This window comes from Dermacentor albipictus, chromosome 3, assembly GCF_038994185.2.
Source record: "Dermacentor albipictus isolate Rhodes 1998 colony chromosome 3, USDA_Dalb.pri_finalv2, whole genome shotgun sequence".
Classification (NCBI taxonomy): Eukaryota; Metazoa; Arthropoda; class Arachnida; order Ixodida; family Ixodidae; genus Dermacentor; species Dermacentor albipictus.
The window spans coordinates 171,694,599-171,713,089 of record NC_091823.1 but is presented as its reverse complement, the minus strand read 5'-3'; the positions used below and the strand labels follow the sequence as shown (position 1 = coordinate 171,713,089).

The following is an 18,491-nucleotide window of genomic DNA, read 5'->3' as shown; positions in this document are numbered from 1 at the left end:
TCGGCGCAACCGATGTGGGAGCTGTCGTGCGCAGCAGTCTGAAACGCCCATCGCGCCGCCGCTATCTTCGAGAGTTGCGGGAAAGCTCGCCTCCTGTCAACAGAGCGCACTTGGTCTGGGGCGGCGGAGTTCGATATATCCATTTTACATCCGGCCCCGTTCGAAATACAAAATAAAAATGCATGCGATTTTCCACGTGATATAGAAAGTGTTCGATATACGCAATAATTCGATATATCCGTGTTCGATATATCGAGGTTTGACTGTATTACAAGAGAGGCGCAAATTGAGGCGCACAGGCAACTTCTATGCATATGCTAGTTTGAGAGTCAGTTTCTGCCAACTAGGCCAGTAAAACATACCAAGCTGGCTACAATCTGTAAAACGAAGGCACCTTTTCTGTAATGCAGCTTCAGTACTGCCTTACATGACAGTGCAAATTGGCTTCATCATCACCCTCCTCATCAGCCTATCTTAAGTGCACTGCAGGACGAAGACCTCACCCCACGATCTCCAATTACCCCTGTCCTGCGCCAACCGATTCCAACTAGCACCCGCACATTTCCTAATCTCGTTGCACCACCTAGTCTTCTGCCGTCCTCTACTGCGCTTCCCTGCCCTTGGTACCCATTCTGTCACCCTAACGGCCCAACGGTTATCTAATCTGCGCATTACATGACCTACCCAGCGCCATTTTCTTCTCTTCATGTCAATTAGAATGTCGTCTACACCTGTTTGTTCAGTAATCCAAACCGCGCTCTTTCTGTCTCTTAAAGTTATGCCTAGCATTCTTTGTTCCATCGCTCTTTACACAGTCCTTAATTTATTCTCAAGTTTCTTTGTCAGTCTCCAAGTCTCTGCCCAATATGTCAGCACTGGTAAAATGCACTGATTGTGTACTTTCCTTTTCAATTATAATGGTAAGCTCTCGGTTAGGAGCTGGCAATGTCTGCTGCATGCGATCCAACCCATTTTTATTGTTCTGTGAATTTCCTTCTCATGATCAGGGCTACCTGTGATTAATTGACCCAGGTAAACATACTCCTTCACAGACTCTAGAGGTTGACTGGCGATCCTGAATACTTGTTCCCTTGCCCAGTTATTCATCATTATCTTTGTCTTCTGCATATTAATCTTCAACCCCACTCTGACACTCTCCCTGTTAAGGTTCTCAACCATCTGTTGTAACTCATCCACAGTGTTGCTGAATAGAACAATGTCATCAGCAAACCAAAGGATGCTGAGGTGTTCACCGTCGATCTTTCCTCCTAAACCTTCCCAGTTTAGTAGCTATAATACTTCTTCCAAGCAAGCAGTGAATAGCACTGGAAAGATTGTGTCTCCTTGTCTGAGCCCTTTCTTTATAGGTATCTTCCTACTTGTCGTGTGTAGAATTAAGGTGGCTGTGGAATCTCTGTAGATATTTTCCAAGCTATTTACGTAAGCAGTCTGTACTCCTTGATTATGCAATGCCTCTATGGCTGCCGGTATCTATATTGAATCAAATGCTTTTTCGTAATCTATGTAAGCCATATGAAGAGACTTATTGCACTCTGCGGATTTCTCGATAACCTGATTAATGACATGGATAAGATCCATTGAAGAGAATCCCTTCCTGAAGCCCACCTGCTCCCTTGGTTGATTAAGTCCAGTGTTGCCCTTACCCTATTGGAGATTATTTTGGTAATTATTTTATATAATACTGGGAGTACGCAAATAAGCCTATAATTTTTCAGTTCTTTATTGTCTCCCTTTTTGTGGATTAGTATAATGTTTGCATTTTCAGTTTTCTGGGACCCTTGCAGTTGACAGACATTTTGTATAGAGTGCCGCAGTTTTTCAAGCATTATGTCTCATCCATATTTGATTAAATGGACTGTTATTCCATCTTCTCTTGCCGCTTTTCCTCGTTTCAAGTCTTGCAAGGCCCTTCTGACCTCACCTCTAGTTATAGGAGGAGTTTCTGTATCCTGATCATTATCGTTCCAAATTGAGTTCTCTCGAGTCCTCTGGGTACTGTACAGGTCAGCATAGAATTCTTCCGCTTCATTTATTATACCTTCAAGATTGCTGATGATATTACCCTGCTTATCTTTCAGTGCATACATCTTGGTTTGTCCTATACCGAGTTTCCTTCTCACTTATCTCAGGCTGCGATCATTTTTTACGGTTTCCTCAGTCTTTCTCAGGTTATAATTTTGAATATCACTTATTTTCGCCTAGTTGATCAGTGTTGACAGTTCCGCGAATTCTATCTTACCTCTTCAGTTGGACACTTTCATTTTTTGTCGTTTCTTTATTATTGTTATGTGGGAGAGCTTGCCTACTGGTTGCCTTGGTGCCTTGCCTCCCACTTCAATTGCTGACTCTGAAGCCAGCCTAGTTACGGTTTCATTCATTACCTCTATGTCATCTTCATTTCTCTGTTCTAAGGCTTCATATTTGTTTGCAAGTACCAGCCTCAATTTGTCGGCTTTTACCCTTACTGCGTCTAGGTTGAATTGTTTCTTCTTGACCAATTTTGCTCTTTCTCTCTTCAAATTGAGGTTAATCCTAGCTGTCACTAACCTATGATCGGTGCACTTTATCCTACCTATCATTCCTACATCCTGTACTATGCTGGGATCGGCAGAAAGTATGAAATCTATTTCATTTCTTGTTTCACCGTTAGGGCTTTTCCAGGTCCATTTTCTATTGCTGTGCTTCCCGAAGAAGGTGTTCATTATTCTCAGCTTATTCCTTTCTGCGAATCCTACCAGCATCTCTCCTCTAGCGATCCTAGAGTTGACGCCGTAGCTGCCAATTGCCTATTCACCCACCTGCTTTTTCCCCACTTTTGCATTGAAGTCACTCATTACTACTGTATATCGAGTTTGCACTTTTCTCATTCCTAATTCAACATCTTCATAAAACTGATCTACTTCCTCATCGTAGTGATTGGATGTTGGAGCATAGGCTTGCACTACCTTTAATCTATACCTCTTATTAAGTTTGATTACGACTACTGCTACCCTCTCGTCAATGCTGTAGAATTCGTCAATGTTGCCTGCTATATCCTTATGGATTAGGAATCCTACCCCATATTGCTTCTTATCAGGGAGACCTCTATAGCAGAGGACATGGCCGTTATTTAGCAATGTGTAAGCCTGACCAGTTTTTCTAATCTCACTAAGGCTGATAATATCCCAAATAATGTCTGATAGTTTCTCGTAGAGTCCTGCAAAGCTAGCCTCACTCGAGAGGGTTCGGCAATAGAGGTTGCCAAGGTCAGTTTCCACTGGTGGCCTGTCCGGACCCAGAGATTCTTAGCACCCCCTGCTATGTTACAGGTCTGACCGTTGCCTTGGACAGGTGCTCCACAGCTGCTGGGGATTGAGGGCCGTGATTTAATTGTAGATATTATTGGGGAGGTTGTGGCCGAATACTGCACCAGAGAGGACAATTCCTGTTCTGGTGAGGGAGTGCCTTTGTTCAAGCTTAGTGGACCTTCCTAATTTGGCTGTAACTTGTTTTAGTATAGCCCCACTCGCTCTCGGCATCTTTCGCCAAGTGTCAAGTGCCACTGCAAGCCTGCAGATATAGTGCACTGGAGGATGTCATATGCAAATACACCATCGTAAATAAAAAAATAAAGGAGGGGGTGGAGGCATTTGAACTTCCGAGTACCGCAACCGAGCATAAGACATAGCTCAGTAAGATAATCCCACAGGCAGCTAGGCTACATTGTCACTGAGAAGTACGGCCCAGAGGGCCCTACGTGCCTAAGAGATCCGCTGATTTGGCCACCCTTTGAGGGAATAAACACGGAATCGCAGCAGGTGTAGATGTCCGGAATTTGTCTGCGTTATATTTCCTAGTGTTGTGTAACTCAAAAGTATGCGCAAGGTATGTCGGTAGTGTATTTGTAAGCCCTTTGCGTAAAGATATTGTGTTGCACAATATAGTATCAATTCTTCCTGGTCCTAACATCTTGTTTCCCGAATCGCAGGCACGCACGTGGTCTTGAGCGTGCCTAGCTTGAAGCACGCTCAAATGGCGAGTCAAAGCTGCCGTCAATTCCGTCCCCGTCCCCCACCCCTTTTCCCTCACACAGACCCCACACAGTCCTCCAGTGGGCGCACTTACCTCGGGCTCGGTAATGATCTCCCCCTGGGAGTTGCGTCGCTTGCGCTTGCGCTTGTGCGGCAGGGCCTCTTCCTCCTGCTGGAGCTTGATGCGCGCCTTCATGCGCTCCACCTTGTCAGTGAGCATCTTGCGCCGGAGCTCTTCCTCCCGCTTGCGCCGTGCCTCTTCCTCGTCCTCTGTCAGACGGATGCGGCCAAAGTTGTTGTCCTTGGTGCGCGACGCCATCACCTGCAGCGAGCACCACACGGTCATTCTACTGGGCGTTTCGTTCTGTTGACTTCATTACAGTCAAGCACAACTGTATTGCGTAAAGTTTTAACTGTAAGCACTGACGCATCTTGTTTCCTTCTGAATGTCCTTGCTGTGACGCAGTGAAAAATAATCAATGTATCACCAACTAGCCTAAGTGTGTACACTATGTCTAGACTATTTATTTATTTGTTTACTTATTTATTAAGTATACTTTTAGGGCCCATAGGCATTACAGAAAAGAGTGGAAGAAGCCTGCAAAAAGTGTGCAGCCAATAACACTGGTAAAAAAATATGTTCACGGGGCCTTTGGCAAGGCTGTATTCGGTCTAGCATCAGTAATGACAGCAATGGATGTGGGCAGGTGGTCCCGTTCGATGCTTGTTCTTGGAACAAAAGAACCATTACACAAATTTGACCAGAAAAATGGCAAGCCTACTTTATTGTCAATGCTTTATTGTTATTGCCCCCATTGGGGTCAAAAAAGATAATCCTCCAAAACACAGTTGTAATGGTAGACTTTACTAAAAGAATTCCTGCTAGAGCATTTGCAGCAGAGTGAAAGGCCGGGAAAGTTTAAGGTTTTCTTCACGAACATGACACTGGAATAATGGGAATAATTCAATTAAATGTGCAGTGCGTTTCTAAACAGCTTCCCAGGTTGTGATGAGGGTGGTCTCACTAGGCATCCCATATGATGCATGCATACTTTAATTCAGCGCGCACAAGCCTTTTGTAGAGTGTTAACTCAAGGCAATCTCGGACACCGAAAAAATTCCAATGTGGGTTTATCGAATGTGTGGTTTATGCTACTCGCCACACATTCCACGTGCATACAGCAGGAGGGAGGGGGTACACAATACTATGTTTCCTCCCTACCCTCCCCGCGAAGCCTTCTGTGCTATGGAAGACCGCACGCTTCCTCCCCACTTTTCCTCCCTTTAGTATGAGAGATTGAGCCGCGATTGCCGGCTCAGCTTTCACTCGCGCAAAACAGCATACAGCACACAACAACATTTTTATCGCCCTTGGACTTTATATGGAACCTCACGGTGACGCCGACGCCGGTGGCTGAAACGCACTTGGAGTGTCCATATAATTGCTATCGCAATAAATAGTCTCTGTTAAAGGAGTTTGTAAAGCATAGTAGAAAGGAGAGTGAGCCCACGGGAGGCAGTAGCAGACGGAGCAAGCAAAATGTCTCTGGCAATCCTATCCTTGTAGACATCGACGAAGAGTGCATCACAGAGTGCCGCTCTTGAATGAACCTCTCCAACGCCAGCTAGGGTCACTGTATTGGGCCGCTCTTTATAATATTCATTATAACATATAAAACATATCACCATTTAACCACCCATCATAAGGTAGATTGCTAATAGCTTAGCGTTGCCAATCATCTCCAAAGGACGGATCTGCCGAAATTTTTTTATATAGGCCAATTATTTTATATAGGCCACCGCAATAACCACAAGAAGCTACATATACTCCGGCTGTTTCAGGTGCGCTGACAGTCATTGACGATGGTTAAGGAGCTCAGCAATAGCCATTTCGGTCTGAAGTTTCAGTCGGTACAGCCACATGTTGGACTTGCAGGCAATGAAGCAGCAGATAAAATTAAGAGTGCCAATGAATCACCTCTTATATAAAGATAAGGCACTTCTTAGCACTTTGTACATCACCTCACGATCCAAGAGTGGTTCAAAGAATCCACCATGCAGAAGTTGTACGCTGTTTCATAGTGTAAGCACTAGCTCTCCAAGTACCGCAGCTTCGGCCTTCTAAGTTGGAGGTCTCCACTCTGCCCTGACTGTGACGAAATTGGCGACACAGAACAGCTCATCTTGTCCTGCCAATACTTCAATGAAAAGAGAAATGCTCTACTTGAGGCTTTGCACAGAAGAAAATTTCCTCGTGAGTGCACGGAACACGTAGTGTTTCCCAAAACACCTAAGTTTTTGAGAGAGGAAGTGTTGCGCCTCTTTGCAGCTTTTCTAGGAAACCGTGAACTTACCGACAAGTGGGCATCCTTCTTAGAGACGGTGAGCTTTTCGTTATGTAGTAATGTAACAGCCTTCTTTTTTTTTTTTTTAAGAGGCAGTAGAACAGAGCAATCGCTGGCACTATCTGCCAGCTAATCCTGCCCTAACCAACACCACTGCGACTCCCACCACTGCATCTTAGGTAATATAATGACGTTTCTGACGGAGCCAAGGCCAGTACAACATTTTGAGAAACATTTACCTGCAATAAATTGTGTTACTTGTATAAATGCACAATGAGTTCACCATTAAATATGCAGCAAATAAGGAAATACAAACCTACATTAAGAGAAAGAACGAATTATCTATGCTGCAAGCTACAGACACTTGCTGTTAAATAATATGAGCCATGTAAAGGTTGTTCTTTTCATATCTTTATTTGCATTCAAGCGAATGAGTATTGCACTAAGCACAACTTTTCTGCGTAAGTATTTTATAAGCCTTTCTGTCAGCAACATGGTAAAGTATAGGCAAGTCAGAGGTTCACGCATGGCCTTTTTACCGTGATGTCCCTTTTCTTAGCATGTTGCTGCATCCTGGCAAAGCTCTCATTTCTACCACCTATATAGTCATTACAAACAAAATAATCCAGCATGACTTTTAATGTTCTTTTTCCAGTATCTGTGAACAGCTGTTAACGAGATTTTCAGAAAAATTAGTGATGTTTTTTTTTCTCATTTTTAAATAGTGTTCTTTTTCATGAAAGCTTCACATTTTAGGTGAATTGTAAAAATGGTAATTTGTGATACTGCAACAATATTCAACAAAATTATTGAATATGTAAGGTCTCACAGCCCACCAAATTTCAAAAGGCTACATGCATTGATTTAGTAGATAAATATTTATAAATATAGCAACTTTTGAAATGCGTATCAAATAAAATAGTTTTTCTATAACACTTGCATTTTGAGCATAAACCTCAACCAGTGCTAGATGGCTACTCTTTACGTATACGTTTACATATACGTATATAATGTCCGGTGCATGAAAATGGCATCTCCGCACTTAAGCCTTTCGGTATTTTTTCCCGCCTAAAGTATCCATTTAGCGAAGAAGCCAAGTTCAGTTTCGCGATACCGAGTCATATGTGCATAAAATATAGAATATTCCACGAACTCTAAAATATGAATTTTTGGACCTCTGTTGATCTCTCGCAGAAATCCCCCCCACCCCTGCATGTTCCAACATCCACTCACTCACCTTGGCACGCTTGTTAGACTTGGAATTCTGAGCCCGCAGCTCAAGAAGCTTCTCTTTTTTCTTCTGTTCCTCAATCTCTGCACAAAACGAGAAGCACATCCAGTCAGTGATCACAGTGCTCAAAACCAAGGCTAAAGAAACACTAAGGAAAAGTGTCGAGTCATACTAGATTGCTGCATCAGGACTCTTGCAGCCATTCTTCAGCAAAAACTGATGTCTTAGCAGAGGAAACTGCAATAAGGGCCACCCTTCTCTCTCAACACCTTTTATGTGCAAATCAAAGCAGCAGTGATGACAGTGTATGACGTCACAGTTTTGATGGTCTTTCCATAAATCTGGTTCCACTGTTTACCACAGCAAAAGTATTCAAAGAATGGTTCCTTTAACTATCTTTTGCCCTCAGATGTGACACAGTTCTTAGTGAAGATCACCAATTCACGAGCTTCAGCCAATAATTTCCACAGCCTATCACTTCACAGGGCTTATAGAATATTATGGCATTACTCCTTCCCTCCTCGAACGGTTACCTTCCTCGTCATTATCTAAGACATCAGACCTCTGCTCCAAGTATAAGTGGCCTAATTTGCTGTCACAAATGTATTTTTCCTCAAGACACTGGGTCTCCAACAAATTTGCTGTGTCCCAGAAGTGATTTCTTTTCTTCCTGTATGAATAGCCATGTTAAATTTTTTTACTTCGACTTCTGCAATGGGTTGCGCTCTTATCTAGAATAAAAAGGCCTAAGTGTAACAAGCTTCATAGTTAATACTTTTTTTTTAAAACAAAGGGGCACTGTGACAACGGGTGCAGGTCACTACGCGATGCTTACTTTTCACTTTTCTTTACTTTGAAAGGTAACCTTCAGCACAAAAATTCAGAAAAGTTGCGCAAAGGTGTTCACTTTTTCTTTCAGTAAGCTCCCGAGTTCTCTCGAGTGAAGTTAGCTTAGCAGGACTCTTTGAAGAGCTCTCAGGCATTGTTTGGGATATCATTGGCCTCAGTGAAGTTAGAACTGGTGAGTCTTACATAGTACTGACTAACGGGCGCGTCCTCTGCTATAAAGGACTTCCAGATAAGAAGCAATACGGAGTAGGATTCCTAATCCATAAGGACATAGTGGGCAACATTGACGAATTCTATAGCATTGACGAGACGGTAGCAGTAGTCATAATCAAACCTAATAAGAAGCATAAATTAAATGTAGTACAAGCCTAGGCTCCAACATCCAGCCACGACGATGAGGAAGTAGATCAGTTTTATGATGATGTTGAATTAGCGATTAGAAAGTGCAAACTCGATATGCAGTAATAATGGGTGACTTCAATGCAAAAGGGGGGGAAAGGCAGGCGGTTGAATAGGCAATTGGCAGCTACGGCGTCAACTCTAGGATCACTAGAGGAGAGATGCTGGTAGGATTCGCAGAAAGGAATAAGCTGAGAATAATGAACACCTTCTTCGGGAAGCACAGCAATAGAAAGTGGACCTGGAAAAGCCTTAACGGTGAAACAAGAAATGAAATAAATTTCATACTTTCTGCCGATCCCAGCATAGTACAGGATGTAGGAATGATAGGTAGGATAAAGTGCACCGATTATAGGTTAGTGACAGCTAGGATTAACCTCAATTTCAAGAGACAAAGAGTAAAATTGGTCAAGAAGAAACAAGTCAACCTAGATGCAGTAAGGGTAAAAGCAGACAAATTTAGGCTGGTACTACAAATTTGCAGCCACAGAACAGAGAGATGATGATGATGATGACATAGAGGTAATGAATGAAACCATAACTAGGCTGGCTTCAGAGTCAGCAATTGAAGTGGGAAGCAAGGCACCAAGACAACCAGTAGGCAAGCTGTTCCAAGTAACAAAGGACCTCGTAAAGAAACGACAAAAAATGAAAGTGTCCAACTCAAGAGGTAAGATAGAATTCGTGGAACTGTCAAAACTGATCAACAAGGTGAAAATAAGTGACATTCGAAATTATAACCTGAGAAAGACTGAGGAAGCCGTAAAATATGATCGCAGCCTGAAATAAGTGAGAAGGAAACTTGGCATAGGGCAAACCAATATGTATGAACTGAAAGATAAGCAGAGTAATATGATCAGCAATCTCAAAAGTATAGTAAAAGCAGCGGAAGAATTTCATACTGACTTGTACAGTACCCAGAGCAGCCATGATACCTCCATTCGAAGTAGTAATGAACAGGTCACAGAGGCTCTTTTTCAATAACTAACGATGAGGCATGAAACGAGGAAAAGCGGCAGGAGAAGATAGAATAACAGTCAATTTAATCAAATATGGAGGAGACATAATGCTTGCAAAACTGGCGGCCCTTCATACGAACTCTCTATTGATTCAAGGGTGCCAGAAAACTGGAAGAATGCGAATATTATACTAATCCGTAAAGATGAAGACATTAAAGATCTGAAAATTATAGGCCCATTAGCTTGTTTCCAGTATTATATAAAATATTCACCAAGATAATTTCCAATAGAATAAAGGCAGCACTGGACTTCGGTCAACCAAGGGAACAGGCTGGCTTCAGGAAGGGATACTCTACAATGGATCACATCCATGTCGTCAATCAGGCAATCGAGAAATCCGCAGAGTACAATCAGCCTCTCTATATGGCTTTCATAGATTACAAAAAGGCATTTGATTCAGTAGAGATACCAGCAGTTATAGAGGCATTACGTAATCAATGAGTGCAGGACGCTTACTTAAATATCTTCGAAAATATCTACAGAGACTCCACAGCTACCTTAATTCTCCACAAGTAGGAAGATACCTATAAAGAAAGGGGTCAGACAAGGAGACACAATCTCTCCAATGCTACTCACTGCGTGCTTGGAAGAAGTATTCAAGCTATTAAACTGGGAAGGCTTGGGAGTAAGGATCAACGGCGAAAATCTCAGCAACCTTTTGTTTGCAGATGACATTTTCCTGTTCAGGAACACTGGGGACAAGTTACAACAAATGATTGAGGACTTTAACAGAGAGAGTGCACAAGTGGGGTTGAAGATTATTATGCAGAAGACAACGATAATTATCAATAGCCGTGCAAGGGAACAAGAGCTCAGGATCGCCAGTGGGCCTCTACAGTCTGTAAAGAAGTACGTCTATCTAGGTCTATTACTCACAGGGAACCATTACCATAAGAAGGAAATTTGCAGAAGAATAAAAATGGGCTGGAGTGCATACAGCGGACATTGTCAGATCCTGACTGGAAGCTTACCATTATCATTGAAAGGTGTACAATCAGTGCATTTTACCAGTGCTAACATACGGGGCAGAAACTTGAAAGAAGCTTGATAACAAGTTAAGAACCATGCAAGAAGCGATGGAACAAAGAATGTTAGGTGTAACGTCAAGAGACAGAAAGAGAGCGGTGTGGATTATAAAGCATACAGGGTTAGCCAATATTCTAATTGACATTAAGAAAAAAAAAATAGAGCTGGGCAGGTCGTGTAAAGCGTAGGTTAGATAACCGGTCGACCATTAGGTTTACAGAATGGGTGCCAAGAGAAGGGAAATGCAGTCGAGGGCGGTAGGAAATTTGCAGGCGCTAGTTGGAATCGGTTGGCGCAGGACAGAGGTAATTGGAGATTGCAGGGAGGAACTTCGTCCTGCAGTGGACATAAAATAGGCTGATGAAGATGATGAAGCTTGCGCCAGAGCAGTTTTCTGCATTTGGGCTTTAATAACACCCCCAAACTTGCTTGCACATGCCATACAATAGAGATAGCTCTTTTATCTGACTACACTGAACTGACAGTTGCACCATCTCATTTTCGTGAAGACATGTTTCTTAGCTGCTTTGTAGGACCCTTGGAATCTGCTTGGGGTTGATAAGGTTGGTCCCTGGACTAACAATCTTGACACACTGATTCTCAGACAATAGATGCTGTCCACTCACGTCTTCTACGCTCCTCTTCTTCCTTCCGCTGTAGGAATGCCCTGATGGCGGCCGATTGAACATTGCTGCGTGGTGCCTTCTTGGCTGGAGCCACCTCTGTGCTGTACCGCTTCACAGTCTTCTGTACACAAAAATCAAAATCCAGCAAAGTCAACACATTTAGTCTGAACAGTGCAAGAACTTGGCTATGAAGAATATCAAAGTAAATAATCCCCATTCATTGTGATCACCTGGGATATGTTGAAATCCCAGCTTTTGCAAGCCGCTTGCTATGAAACACGGTCATGTCAGCCGAGATTTAAAGGCACGACTTTCTGGCTATGGGAACACTCCTGACACTCTGCCACCATAACATGCTGTCATGCCACAAGAACAAGACTGACTACTTTATAATTCAACATACGAGCCTCTTGTCCTTTTTATATCTTTTTGGTCCAGCAAAGGCAAAGAGGCCACATGGGCACCCCAGTAAAGGCTAGCTACCACCACGACTTATGTTCGCATCAAATGTTGCAGAGTGAAGCCACATACACTGAATTGAGCCAATGACACAGGCACATACCGAGTGTCCATCACAACGCTTTTGGTATTGACAGAGTGCAAGCGATTGAAACTTTGCAAAAATGTTACTGCAAATGTGCAAGCAAGGATATTTTCCAACCAAATAACCTCGACCACAGGCTAGCAGAACAAACTATTCTTTCCATTCAACATTTGTCCCTGCTTTTCCTTTATTTCAGTTCTCCCTTTACCTCTGCACACCGCAGAGCTTACATTGAGGCATTCCTGCAGTAAATTTTTTTAAAAGCCTTTGTGGTGCTCGTGCACCTTCGCTCAAATGCACAGGGGCGAAAGCACTTAAAAGTGAGAAAAGCAGTCTGCGAATGAGAGTTCTCGGCTAGGAAAATATCCTTGCAGGAAAGCCAACTAACATATTTATGCAAACTGTCCATTCGGTCAATTAACATCGAATTGTGCAAGCTACATACTTTGCTGGACTAAATCATGAACAGCGCTTCGACATATAAAGCTCTAGCTTCTCTCATCTACGAGCAGAACACCTTCAACTCACATTAAACTGATGCTGCTTCTTTCCAAAGCATGTGCAGCATTGTGTTCTCAATCAGCCCTCCCCACATTTCATTTACTTCGAGAGCCTTGGTGGCAGTACTTTTGAGACTCTGCACATTTTGATGCACAGGGTTAATTAAGGACTAAGGCAAGTGCCATATTAAGGCAGTGTGAGAATCAAGCACCATTTGGCTGCACATATAGAAAACCCAGATGTGCGCATCTATACAATGCTGCATTCAACAGCAATAATGAGTGTAAGGGAGCGAGTATTATGGAAAGAATCCGCCAAGAACAAATGCACCTTTTTTTAATATAGTGAATGTGCATTCATTTGACAATGGCACAGAATCAAATAAAGCTAACCAGGAAGAGCAGATGGAGGCAATGAAGTGCCTTTAATGTCGGTCAGTCACTGCATACTTATGGAAGGTAAAAAAACAGATTGTGAGGGACAACTGAGCGGAAGCTTATTGCAAGATACAGAAGTGTTTAGTGTTAAATTGGACATAAAAATGTAAACTCTGCATAATTTTATCAGATTTGCTGCAAGGCAAGGTCCATTAAGGTTTTTTGTAGCATTACTTGAAAGTTAGGTGTTAAGTGACTGTGATCTGTTGCTCACTGGCTCAAAGCAGTGCAGGACAGCATTTAAGAAATCCCTTTATGCATATCAAGGTCAATTCTAAGCACTGTGTGGAGTAATTGCAAAATTCAACCTTTTTCTTGCTTATGTCCACTGACCACAAACCACTGATGTTCCAAAACACTGGTGCTATGAGAGATGACGTCATCGGAGAGCTACAGATTAATTTTGACCACATGATGTCCCTTCACATGTATGCAACGCATGGAACATGAACCTCTTTGCATTCTGCACTAGTTTCAACAGTTACTGCAGCCAGAAATGAAACCTGTGACCTCAGCAGCCTAATTCCATAACCAGTGGGCCAGCATATGCCAATAAAATCAATGTATCATCATCATCATCAGTGAGTCAGCACAGCGGGTGCTTCTGTTAACTGCACAATCTCACAGAAGATAGGCATTACTTTTGCGACATCCATGAATCAACCACAAAGACTATGTAGCTCGCAAGAAGAGCAAGTTGACCTGCATCTACAGCTGAGAAATCAAAAAGGCGGCTGCTCCTGCAACTGTGCACAGGTGTTACAAAAGGCAAGAACCGATGATTCAAGGGGTCATTGTCCAGCCTTTTTTGGCCGCTCCACCTGCCAGAGCAACATCATAAACAACTGTTTGGTTGTTCTGGAACAGCTATTACAAATAAGCAAGAAATAGAGTTGGGCTCACAACTCATACATTTTCCTGAGGTTAGTGCCCCTACATGCACAGTCCTTCTGAATGCCTTTTTGCCTTCATAATAATAACTTCCACCTCTCTGTGGGTCATAGTGGAGGAGGCAAGTGGCATAGTGAAGTGGAAGAGTGTCCCTCTTTATCACAAAATTTTAGCGAGTCATTGCATACGCGACAGTCAGTAAACATACAATTTCAAGGTCTAAAAGACTCACAAACAGTATGTGTACAATTGGCCACAAAAGTGAGTTTCTACTTGTCCAAGGCATGGCACTTCCAAATTATTCGATTAATGTGTAGGCTGCAAGGGCTGCTACCTGCTGAAAATTTGAATTCAGGGCTGTGTGCCCCAGGCTCTGCAGAAATTCAGTTTTTTCGCAGATCCTGTGTGCCATAGACCTTTGTGGTTTTACACATATTTAGATAATGGATGAAAATTCTCTTTCCAGTATTTCATACAGTCATTTTCACACCATGGTGAAAGCCCTTAGCTTCAATTCATTCAAGTTGCACAATGCCATTCTTTGATTTGTTCTTGTATCATCGTTTATTTTGCGTCTTGCAAGGCTCCCACCTGATGTGTTTGCAGATACGCAAACTGAAGCCTAAAAGAATTCAGAAACATTTTTGGTGCTTGAAGGATAAGAAAATGCACAGACACGTTCCATGTGCTTGAAAGCTCAATATATGTTCTGTTCAATGATCAGTCACATTCTCAATCATTTCTGCAGCAAAGCAATTTAAATGACTCATTCTTTTGCTGCAGCAGTCACAGTAGATGTTACTATTGCTAAATGCCACAGAGAAACAACTGTAGGCAACATATCAGAAAAGATGAAATATGGCTGCAATGAGTTGGTCTTAAATGAAATTTACCACATTGACGGGGTTTAACATCACAATGCTATGCTATGGCTCTGAGACACACTGTAGCAGAAGACTTCACATTCTTTTTGATCACCTAGAGCTCTTCAGATTCTCAGAAATCTCAACATGTGCGCATCTCTGCCTTTTGTCTCCACTCAAGTGTGGCCACAGTGACCACATATTTAATTTACGACCTCATGTTGAGTTGCAAGACTTCAAGGCCATCACTACTAAAAAAATCTGGAATGATTTGGTGCTAGACCCAGGCTCATTACACACAGCAGAGGGCTGCCAATGGCATAGTGAGAACTATGGTAATAAACTATGATTGTAAAAGCATTAATTGAAGCCCTGGTGATGATGATGGTTATGAGTTACATGGTGCCACAGTGCCATCGATAGATTCCCAAGTTCTTCCTTAAACTTAGAACTGTGTTCGCTCAATGGTTGGTGGGCCTTGCCAGACTAGCTTAATCTTCATAAGAGAAATAACAGTTTTCTGGCATGAGAACTTGATCATGGTTCAACAGAAGCACACATTCTGCAACTTGATTATTCTTGAAAGCTAGACACCTATATAACAGGTGTGTCAGACACCTTGTTTGGAACTCCTGCTCAGCAAGGGCGTCATGAGCCTACCCCCCTAGCCAAACTTTCCCTGTGGTCAAGAAGGTGGGATTTGCATTTTTTCTAAAGATATTTTGCAAGAAAAATGGGTGGGAAGTTATGAAAACTTCTGATTTAGGCCTCAATACCTTGAAAGAAGCCCACAATGGTCAGGAAATGCTCTTATGATGAATTGGATTTTTAACATTATGTACTAAACAATGTGTTTTGGTTACCAGATGTCCCGCATAAATGAATGCCACGCAGCACAAAATGCCGCCCCTATGAGAAACTGGAGTGTAAATTACATAGCAGTTGTCTGCAAAGACCCTTGCACCTGGCTCCCATATTTATGCACAAGTGTGAAATGTTCCAGCAAGCAATTTTAGTAATTATCAAAGACTGTTGAGTACATATAAAGAGGCCGCATTTTTTAATTATAGTATCGAAGGCAGTGGGCATCATATATTGAGTGATGATCAATGAGTGGCCAATTCTCTAATTTTTTTCTAATGTTTATTTATTTAGAGCACACTTTGCTGCTGCACAACAGAAGCTGATCAGCATTCAAGGTGTGTTTCACAGACTAGCACCAATCTCAAATAGAACTGCACATCCAAACTTGTGGCAAAATGCCTCAGCGATCCATAGACATCATTTGCCAATGCAACTTTTCTGATGCAGTACCAGACAAAGCTGTAGAACTACCTACACATTTGAACGAAAAAACCAGTCAAAAACACAAAGGACAAGAGGAGAGGTTCACACCACCTCTCCTCTTGTCCTTTGTGTTTTTGACTGGTTTTTTTCGTTCAAGTATGTACCAACTGGCCCAGATTTCAACCTTTCTACCTACACATCTTAAGGCAAATATTAGGGCTATCTTGAAACTGCCACTGATCTTTCACGCTAAGCATGCATGTCATGGGCCCTCACTGACTTAAATTTGACTGCAACATTCATCCTACATTAACTAAAGTCAATCAAAGAAAATAATAAGTTCATCAATGATTATCATGCAATTTCCAATGTATGCAAGTGCAAATAATGTGTTGCCAAAAATAACTTTCTTTCTGCAGCATCATTTTGAAGAATTGGAACTTAAATTCTGAAATGACACACCAAGTACAGTGACTCGCCCTTTTACTCCAACTTTAAAAGAATTTGCACCTGCTGCCTTGTTCTTCCTCAAGTATCACAGCAAGATTGAATTTTTCGTTGCACATTGCTCAGAAAACAATTTGCAGTTTTTTCTACTGGTTTGACCCCACTTTTAGATAGCAACAGGCCGGGAAACCAGTCCATGTCTCTGCGGCATCACCGAAGGCAAGATGTGCTCATTGCATTTTCTTTTTCTAGACAACCAAGAAAGCTTACATGCCAAGTGTTCTAATGAACAATGTGCTCGAAAAAATATATGATGTTGCTATATGATCGCTTCTGAACGAGAAGAAAGCAGCTGTAAGCATGAGATCTTCAATGAATGTTTAACTGTACATAGATTTTTAACACTGAAACAAAATGTCTCGGATGTAAACCGTTTGCGCTACTGATCATAAGCCTCTTCCCTATTTAAGTGTGTTTTCTGCTTTTGCGGAATGTTACATTTTAAAGCGCGAAAAAGTGATGCAGTACAGCGGGCGAACATGCCTTCATTGGGCGACAAACATTCGCTAGCACAGCTAATGTTTGTCACTAAATGAAGCCGCACTACAAAAGCACGGACAAAAGTGCATAACGGCGACGACGTTGATCACGGGGTGCAAATGATCAGATATCCGTGCGGCTGCCGTTGCAAGTTGGTTTCCAAAGCAACTGATGCGCTCTGGCCAACTGCATTCGCGCTTCCGACAGAGAGACTCGCAAGCCGAGGGCGCCTGCATACGAGCACGTCCCATACTGTCGTCGTGGCCGCAGTCCGTTGCCGCCGCGCATTTTCGCCCGCTCTTGCGATATCGGGACGGCAGTCGCACGAGCACACACAAAAACACAACAATCGCGTTTGCATACCACCACCGCCTTCGAACAGCAGAAGCGCTCGAGACGGCAGCACGAGCGCTCTCGCACACATGTATCCGTGTTGCACGTTGTCGGGGTCGCGAGAAGGAAAAGAAAACGAACCAGCTGACAGGACGAGTTGCGTAGAAGCTAACCCACAGCAATGATGCGCCGCATTTCGAGGCCATGCGTCGTTTTCACGGACTCCCGATTGCGTTGCGACCAATTTGTCGCGTAATATCCGCATGCGACTCGGTGCAACGTGTTCCCGTTTCTCGCGGTTCGGACACCCCGCTGTCGGATGGATTTCCGCAGCAGCGCTTCGCCCAACCCCGATCTTCGAGAAAAAGAGACACGGGGTTCGAGCAGAATCGAGAGGCGCTGCCTCGCATCAGGCGCACCACGTAGCAGCCACCTCGCACAGTAGAAATGCACACGAGAAACGTCAACGTCGGAAAGAGCCAACCGTCCTACATTGAAACAGCAGGCAGCAGCTCAAGGAGGCGGCAAGTCTCACCTCGACCGCGGAAGCCGAGCGGTTTTTCTCGGCGACGTTGAGCAGCTTCCCGAAATTCATGGCGCCACACGGACGATGCGCGATCTGCGATGCAACGCCCTTTAATAGAGCGACGAAATATGGCAGGGAATATAGCTTTGCACACACGCACAATCACACACAGCCGAACATAACACACAAGAAGCACTCGGGTAACTATGGTGGACGCAATAGGGACAGTCCTAACGGCATTCATGCGCGTCTGTCTTATGCGTATAATTACGGTAGATGGCAGTAAAAAGCAACCACTAACAAAAACGTATAGCAATAATTTTGTTTCACTTAGTTTAGTTGAAACTAAAGAACAATAAATTTTGAATTTTTACTTTGTAATTACGACGGATAATAAAAGATCTGAGGTAGTTTTGGTTTCGGTACTTACGTTATATGGGTGCCACACGGCGCCTTTTCGATCGCGATCAAGCCCGATCCGGATCGAATTTCTCGGTCGTGATTGGTTTATTTGCGCAAGCTGCGTGAGGGAGCCAATCGCGGTGGAGAATTTCGATCCAGATATGGCTTGACCGCGATCGAAAGTGTGCCGTGCG

At 43.1% G+C, this 18,491-nt stretch overlaps 1 protein-coding gene across 1 annotated transcript in view; it reads right to left on the bottom strand.

Moving 5' to 3' along the window:
- Positions 1 to 18,133, bottom strand: part of LOC135902134 (protein SPT2 homolog) — a 136,469-nt gene extending 118,336 nt beyond the window's left edge. Inside the window, exons 1-4 of the mRNA XM_065432065.2 lie at positions 17,905 to 18,133; positions 11,527 to 11,647; positions 7,614 to 7,690; positions 4,126 to 4,353 (exon numbers count right to left, since the gene is read on the bottom strand). Of these exons, the coding sequence (XP_065288137.1) occupies positions 4,126 to 4,353; positions 7,614 to 7,690; positions 11,527 to 11,647; positions 17,905 to 17,964 (486 nt within the window). The 5' untranslated portion in view covers positions 17,965 to 18,133. The remainder of the gene's footprint in view (positions 1 to 4,125; positions 4,354 to 7,613; positions 7,691 to 11,526; positions 11,648 to 17,904) is intronic.
- Between the last annotated feature and the right edge of the window lie 358 nt (positions 18,134 to 18,491).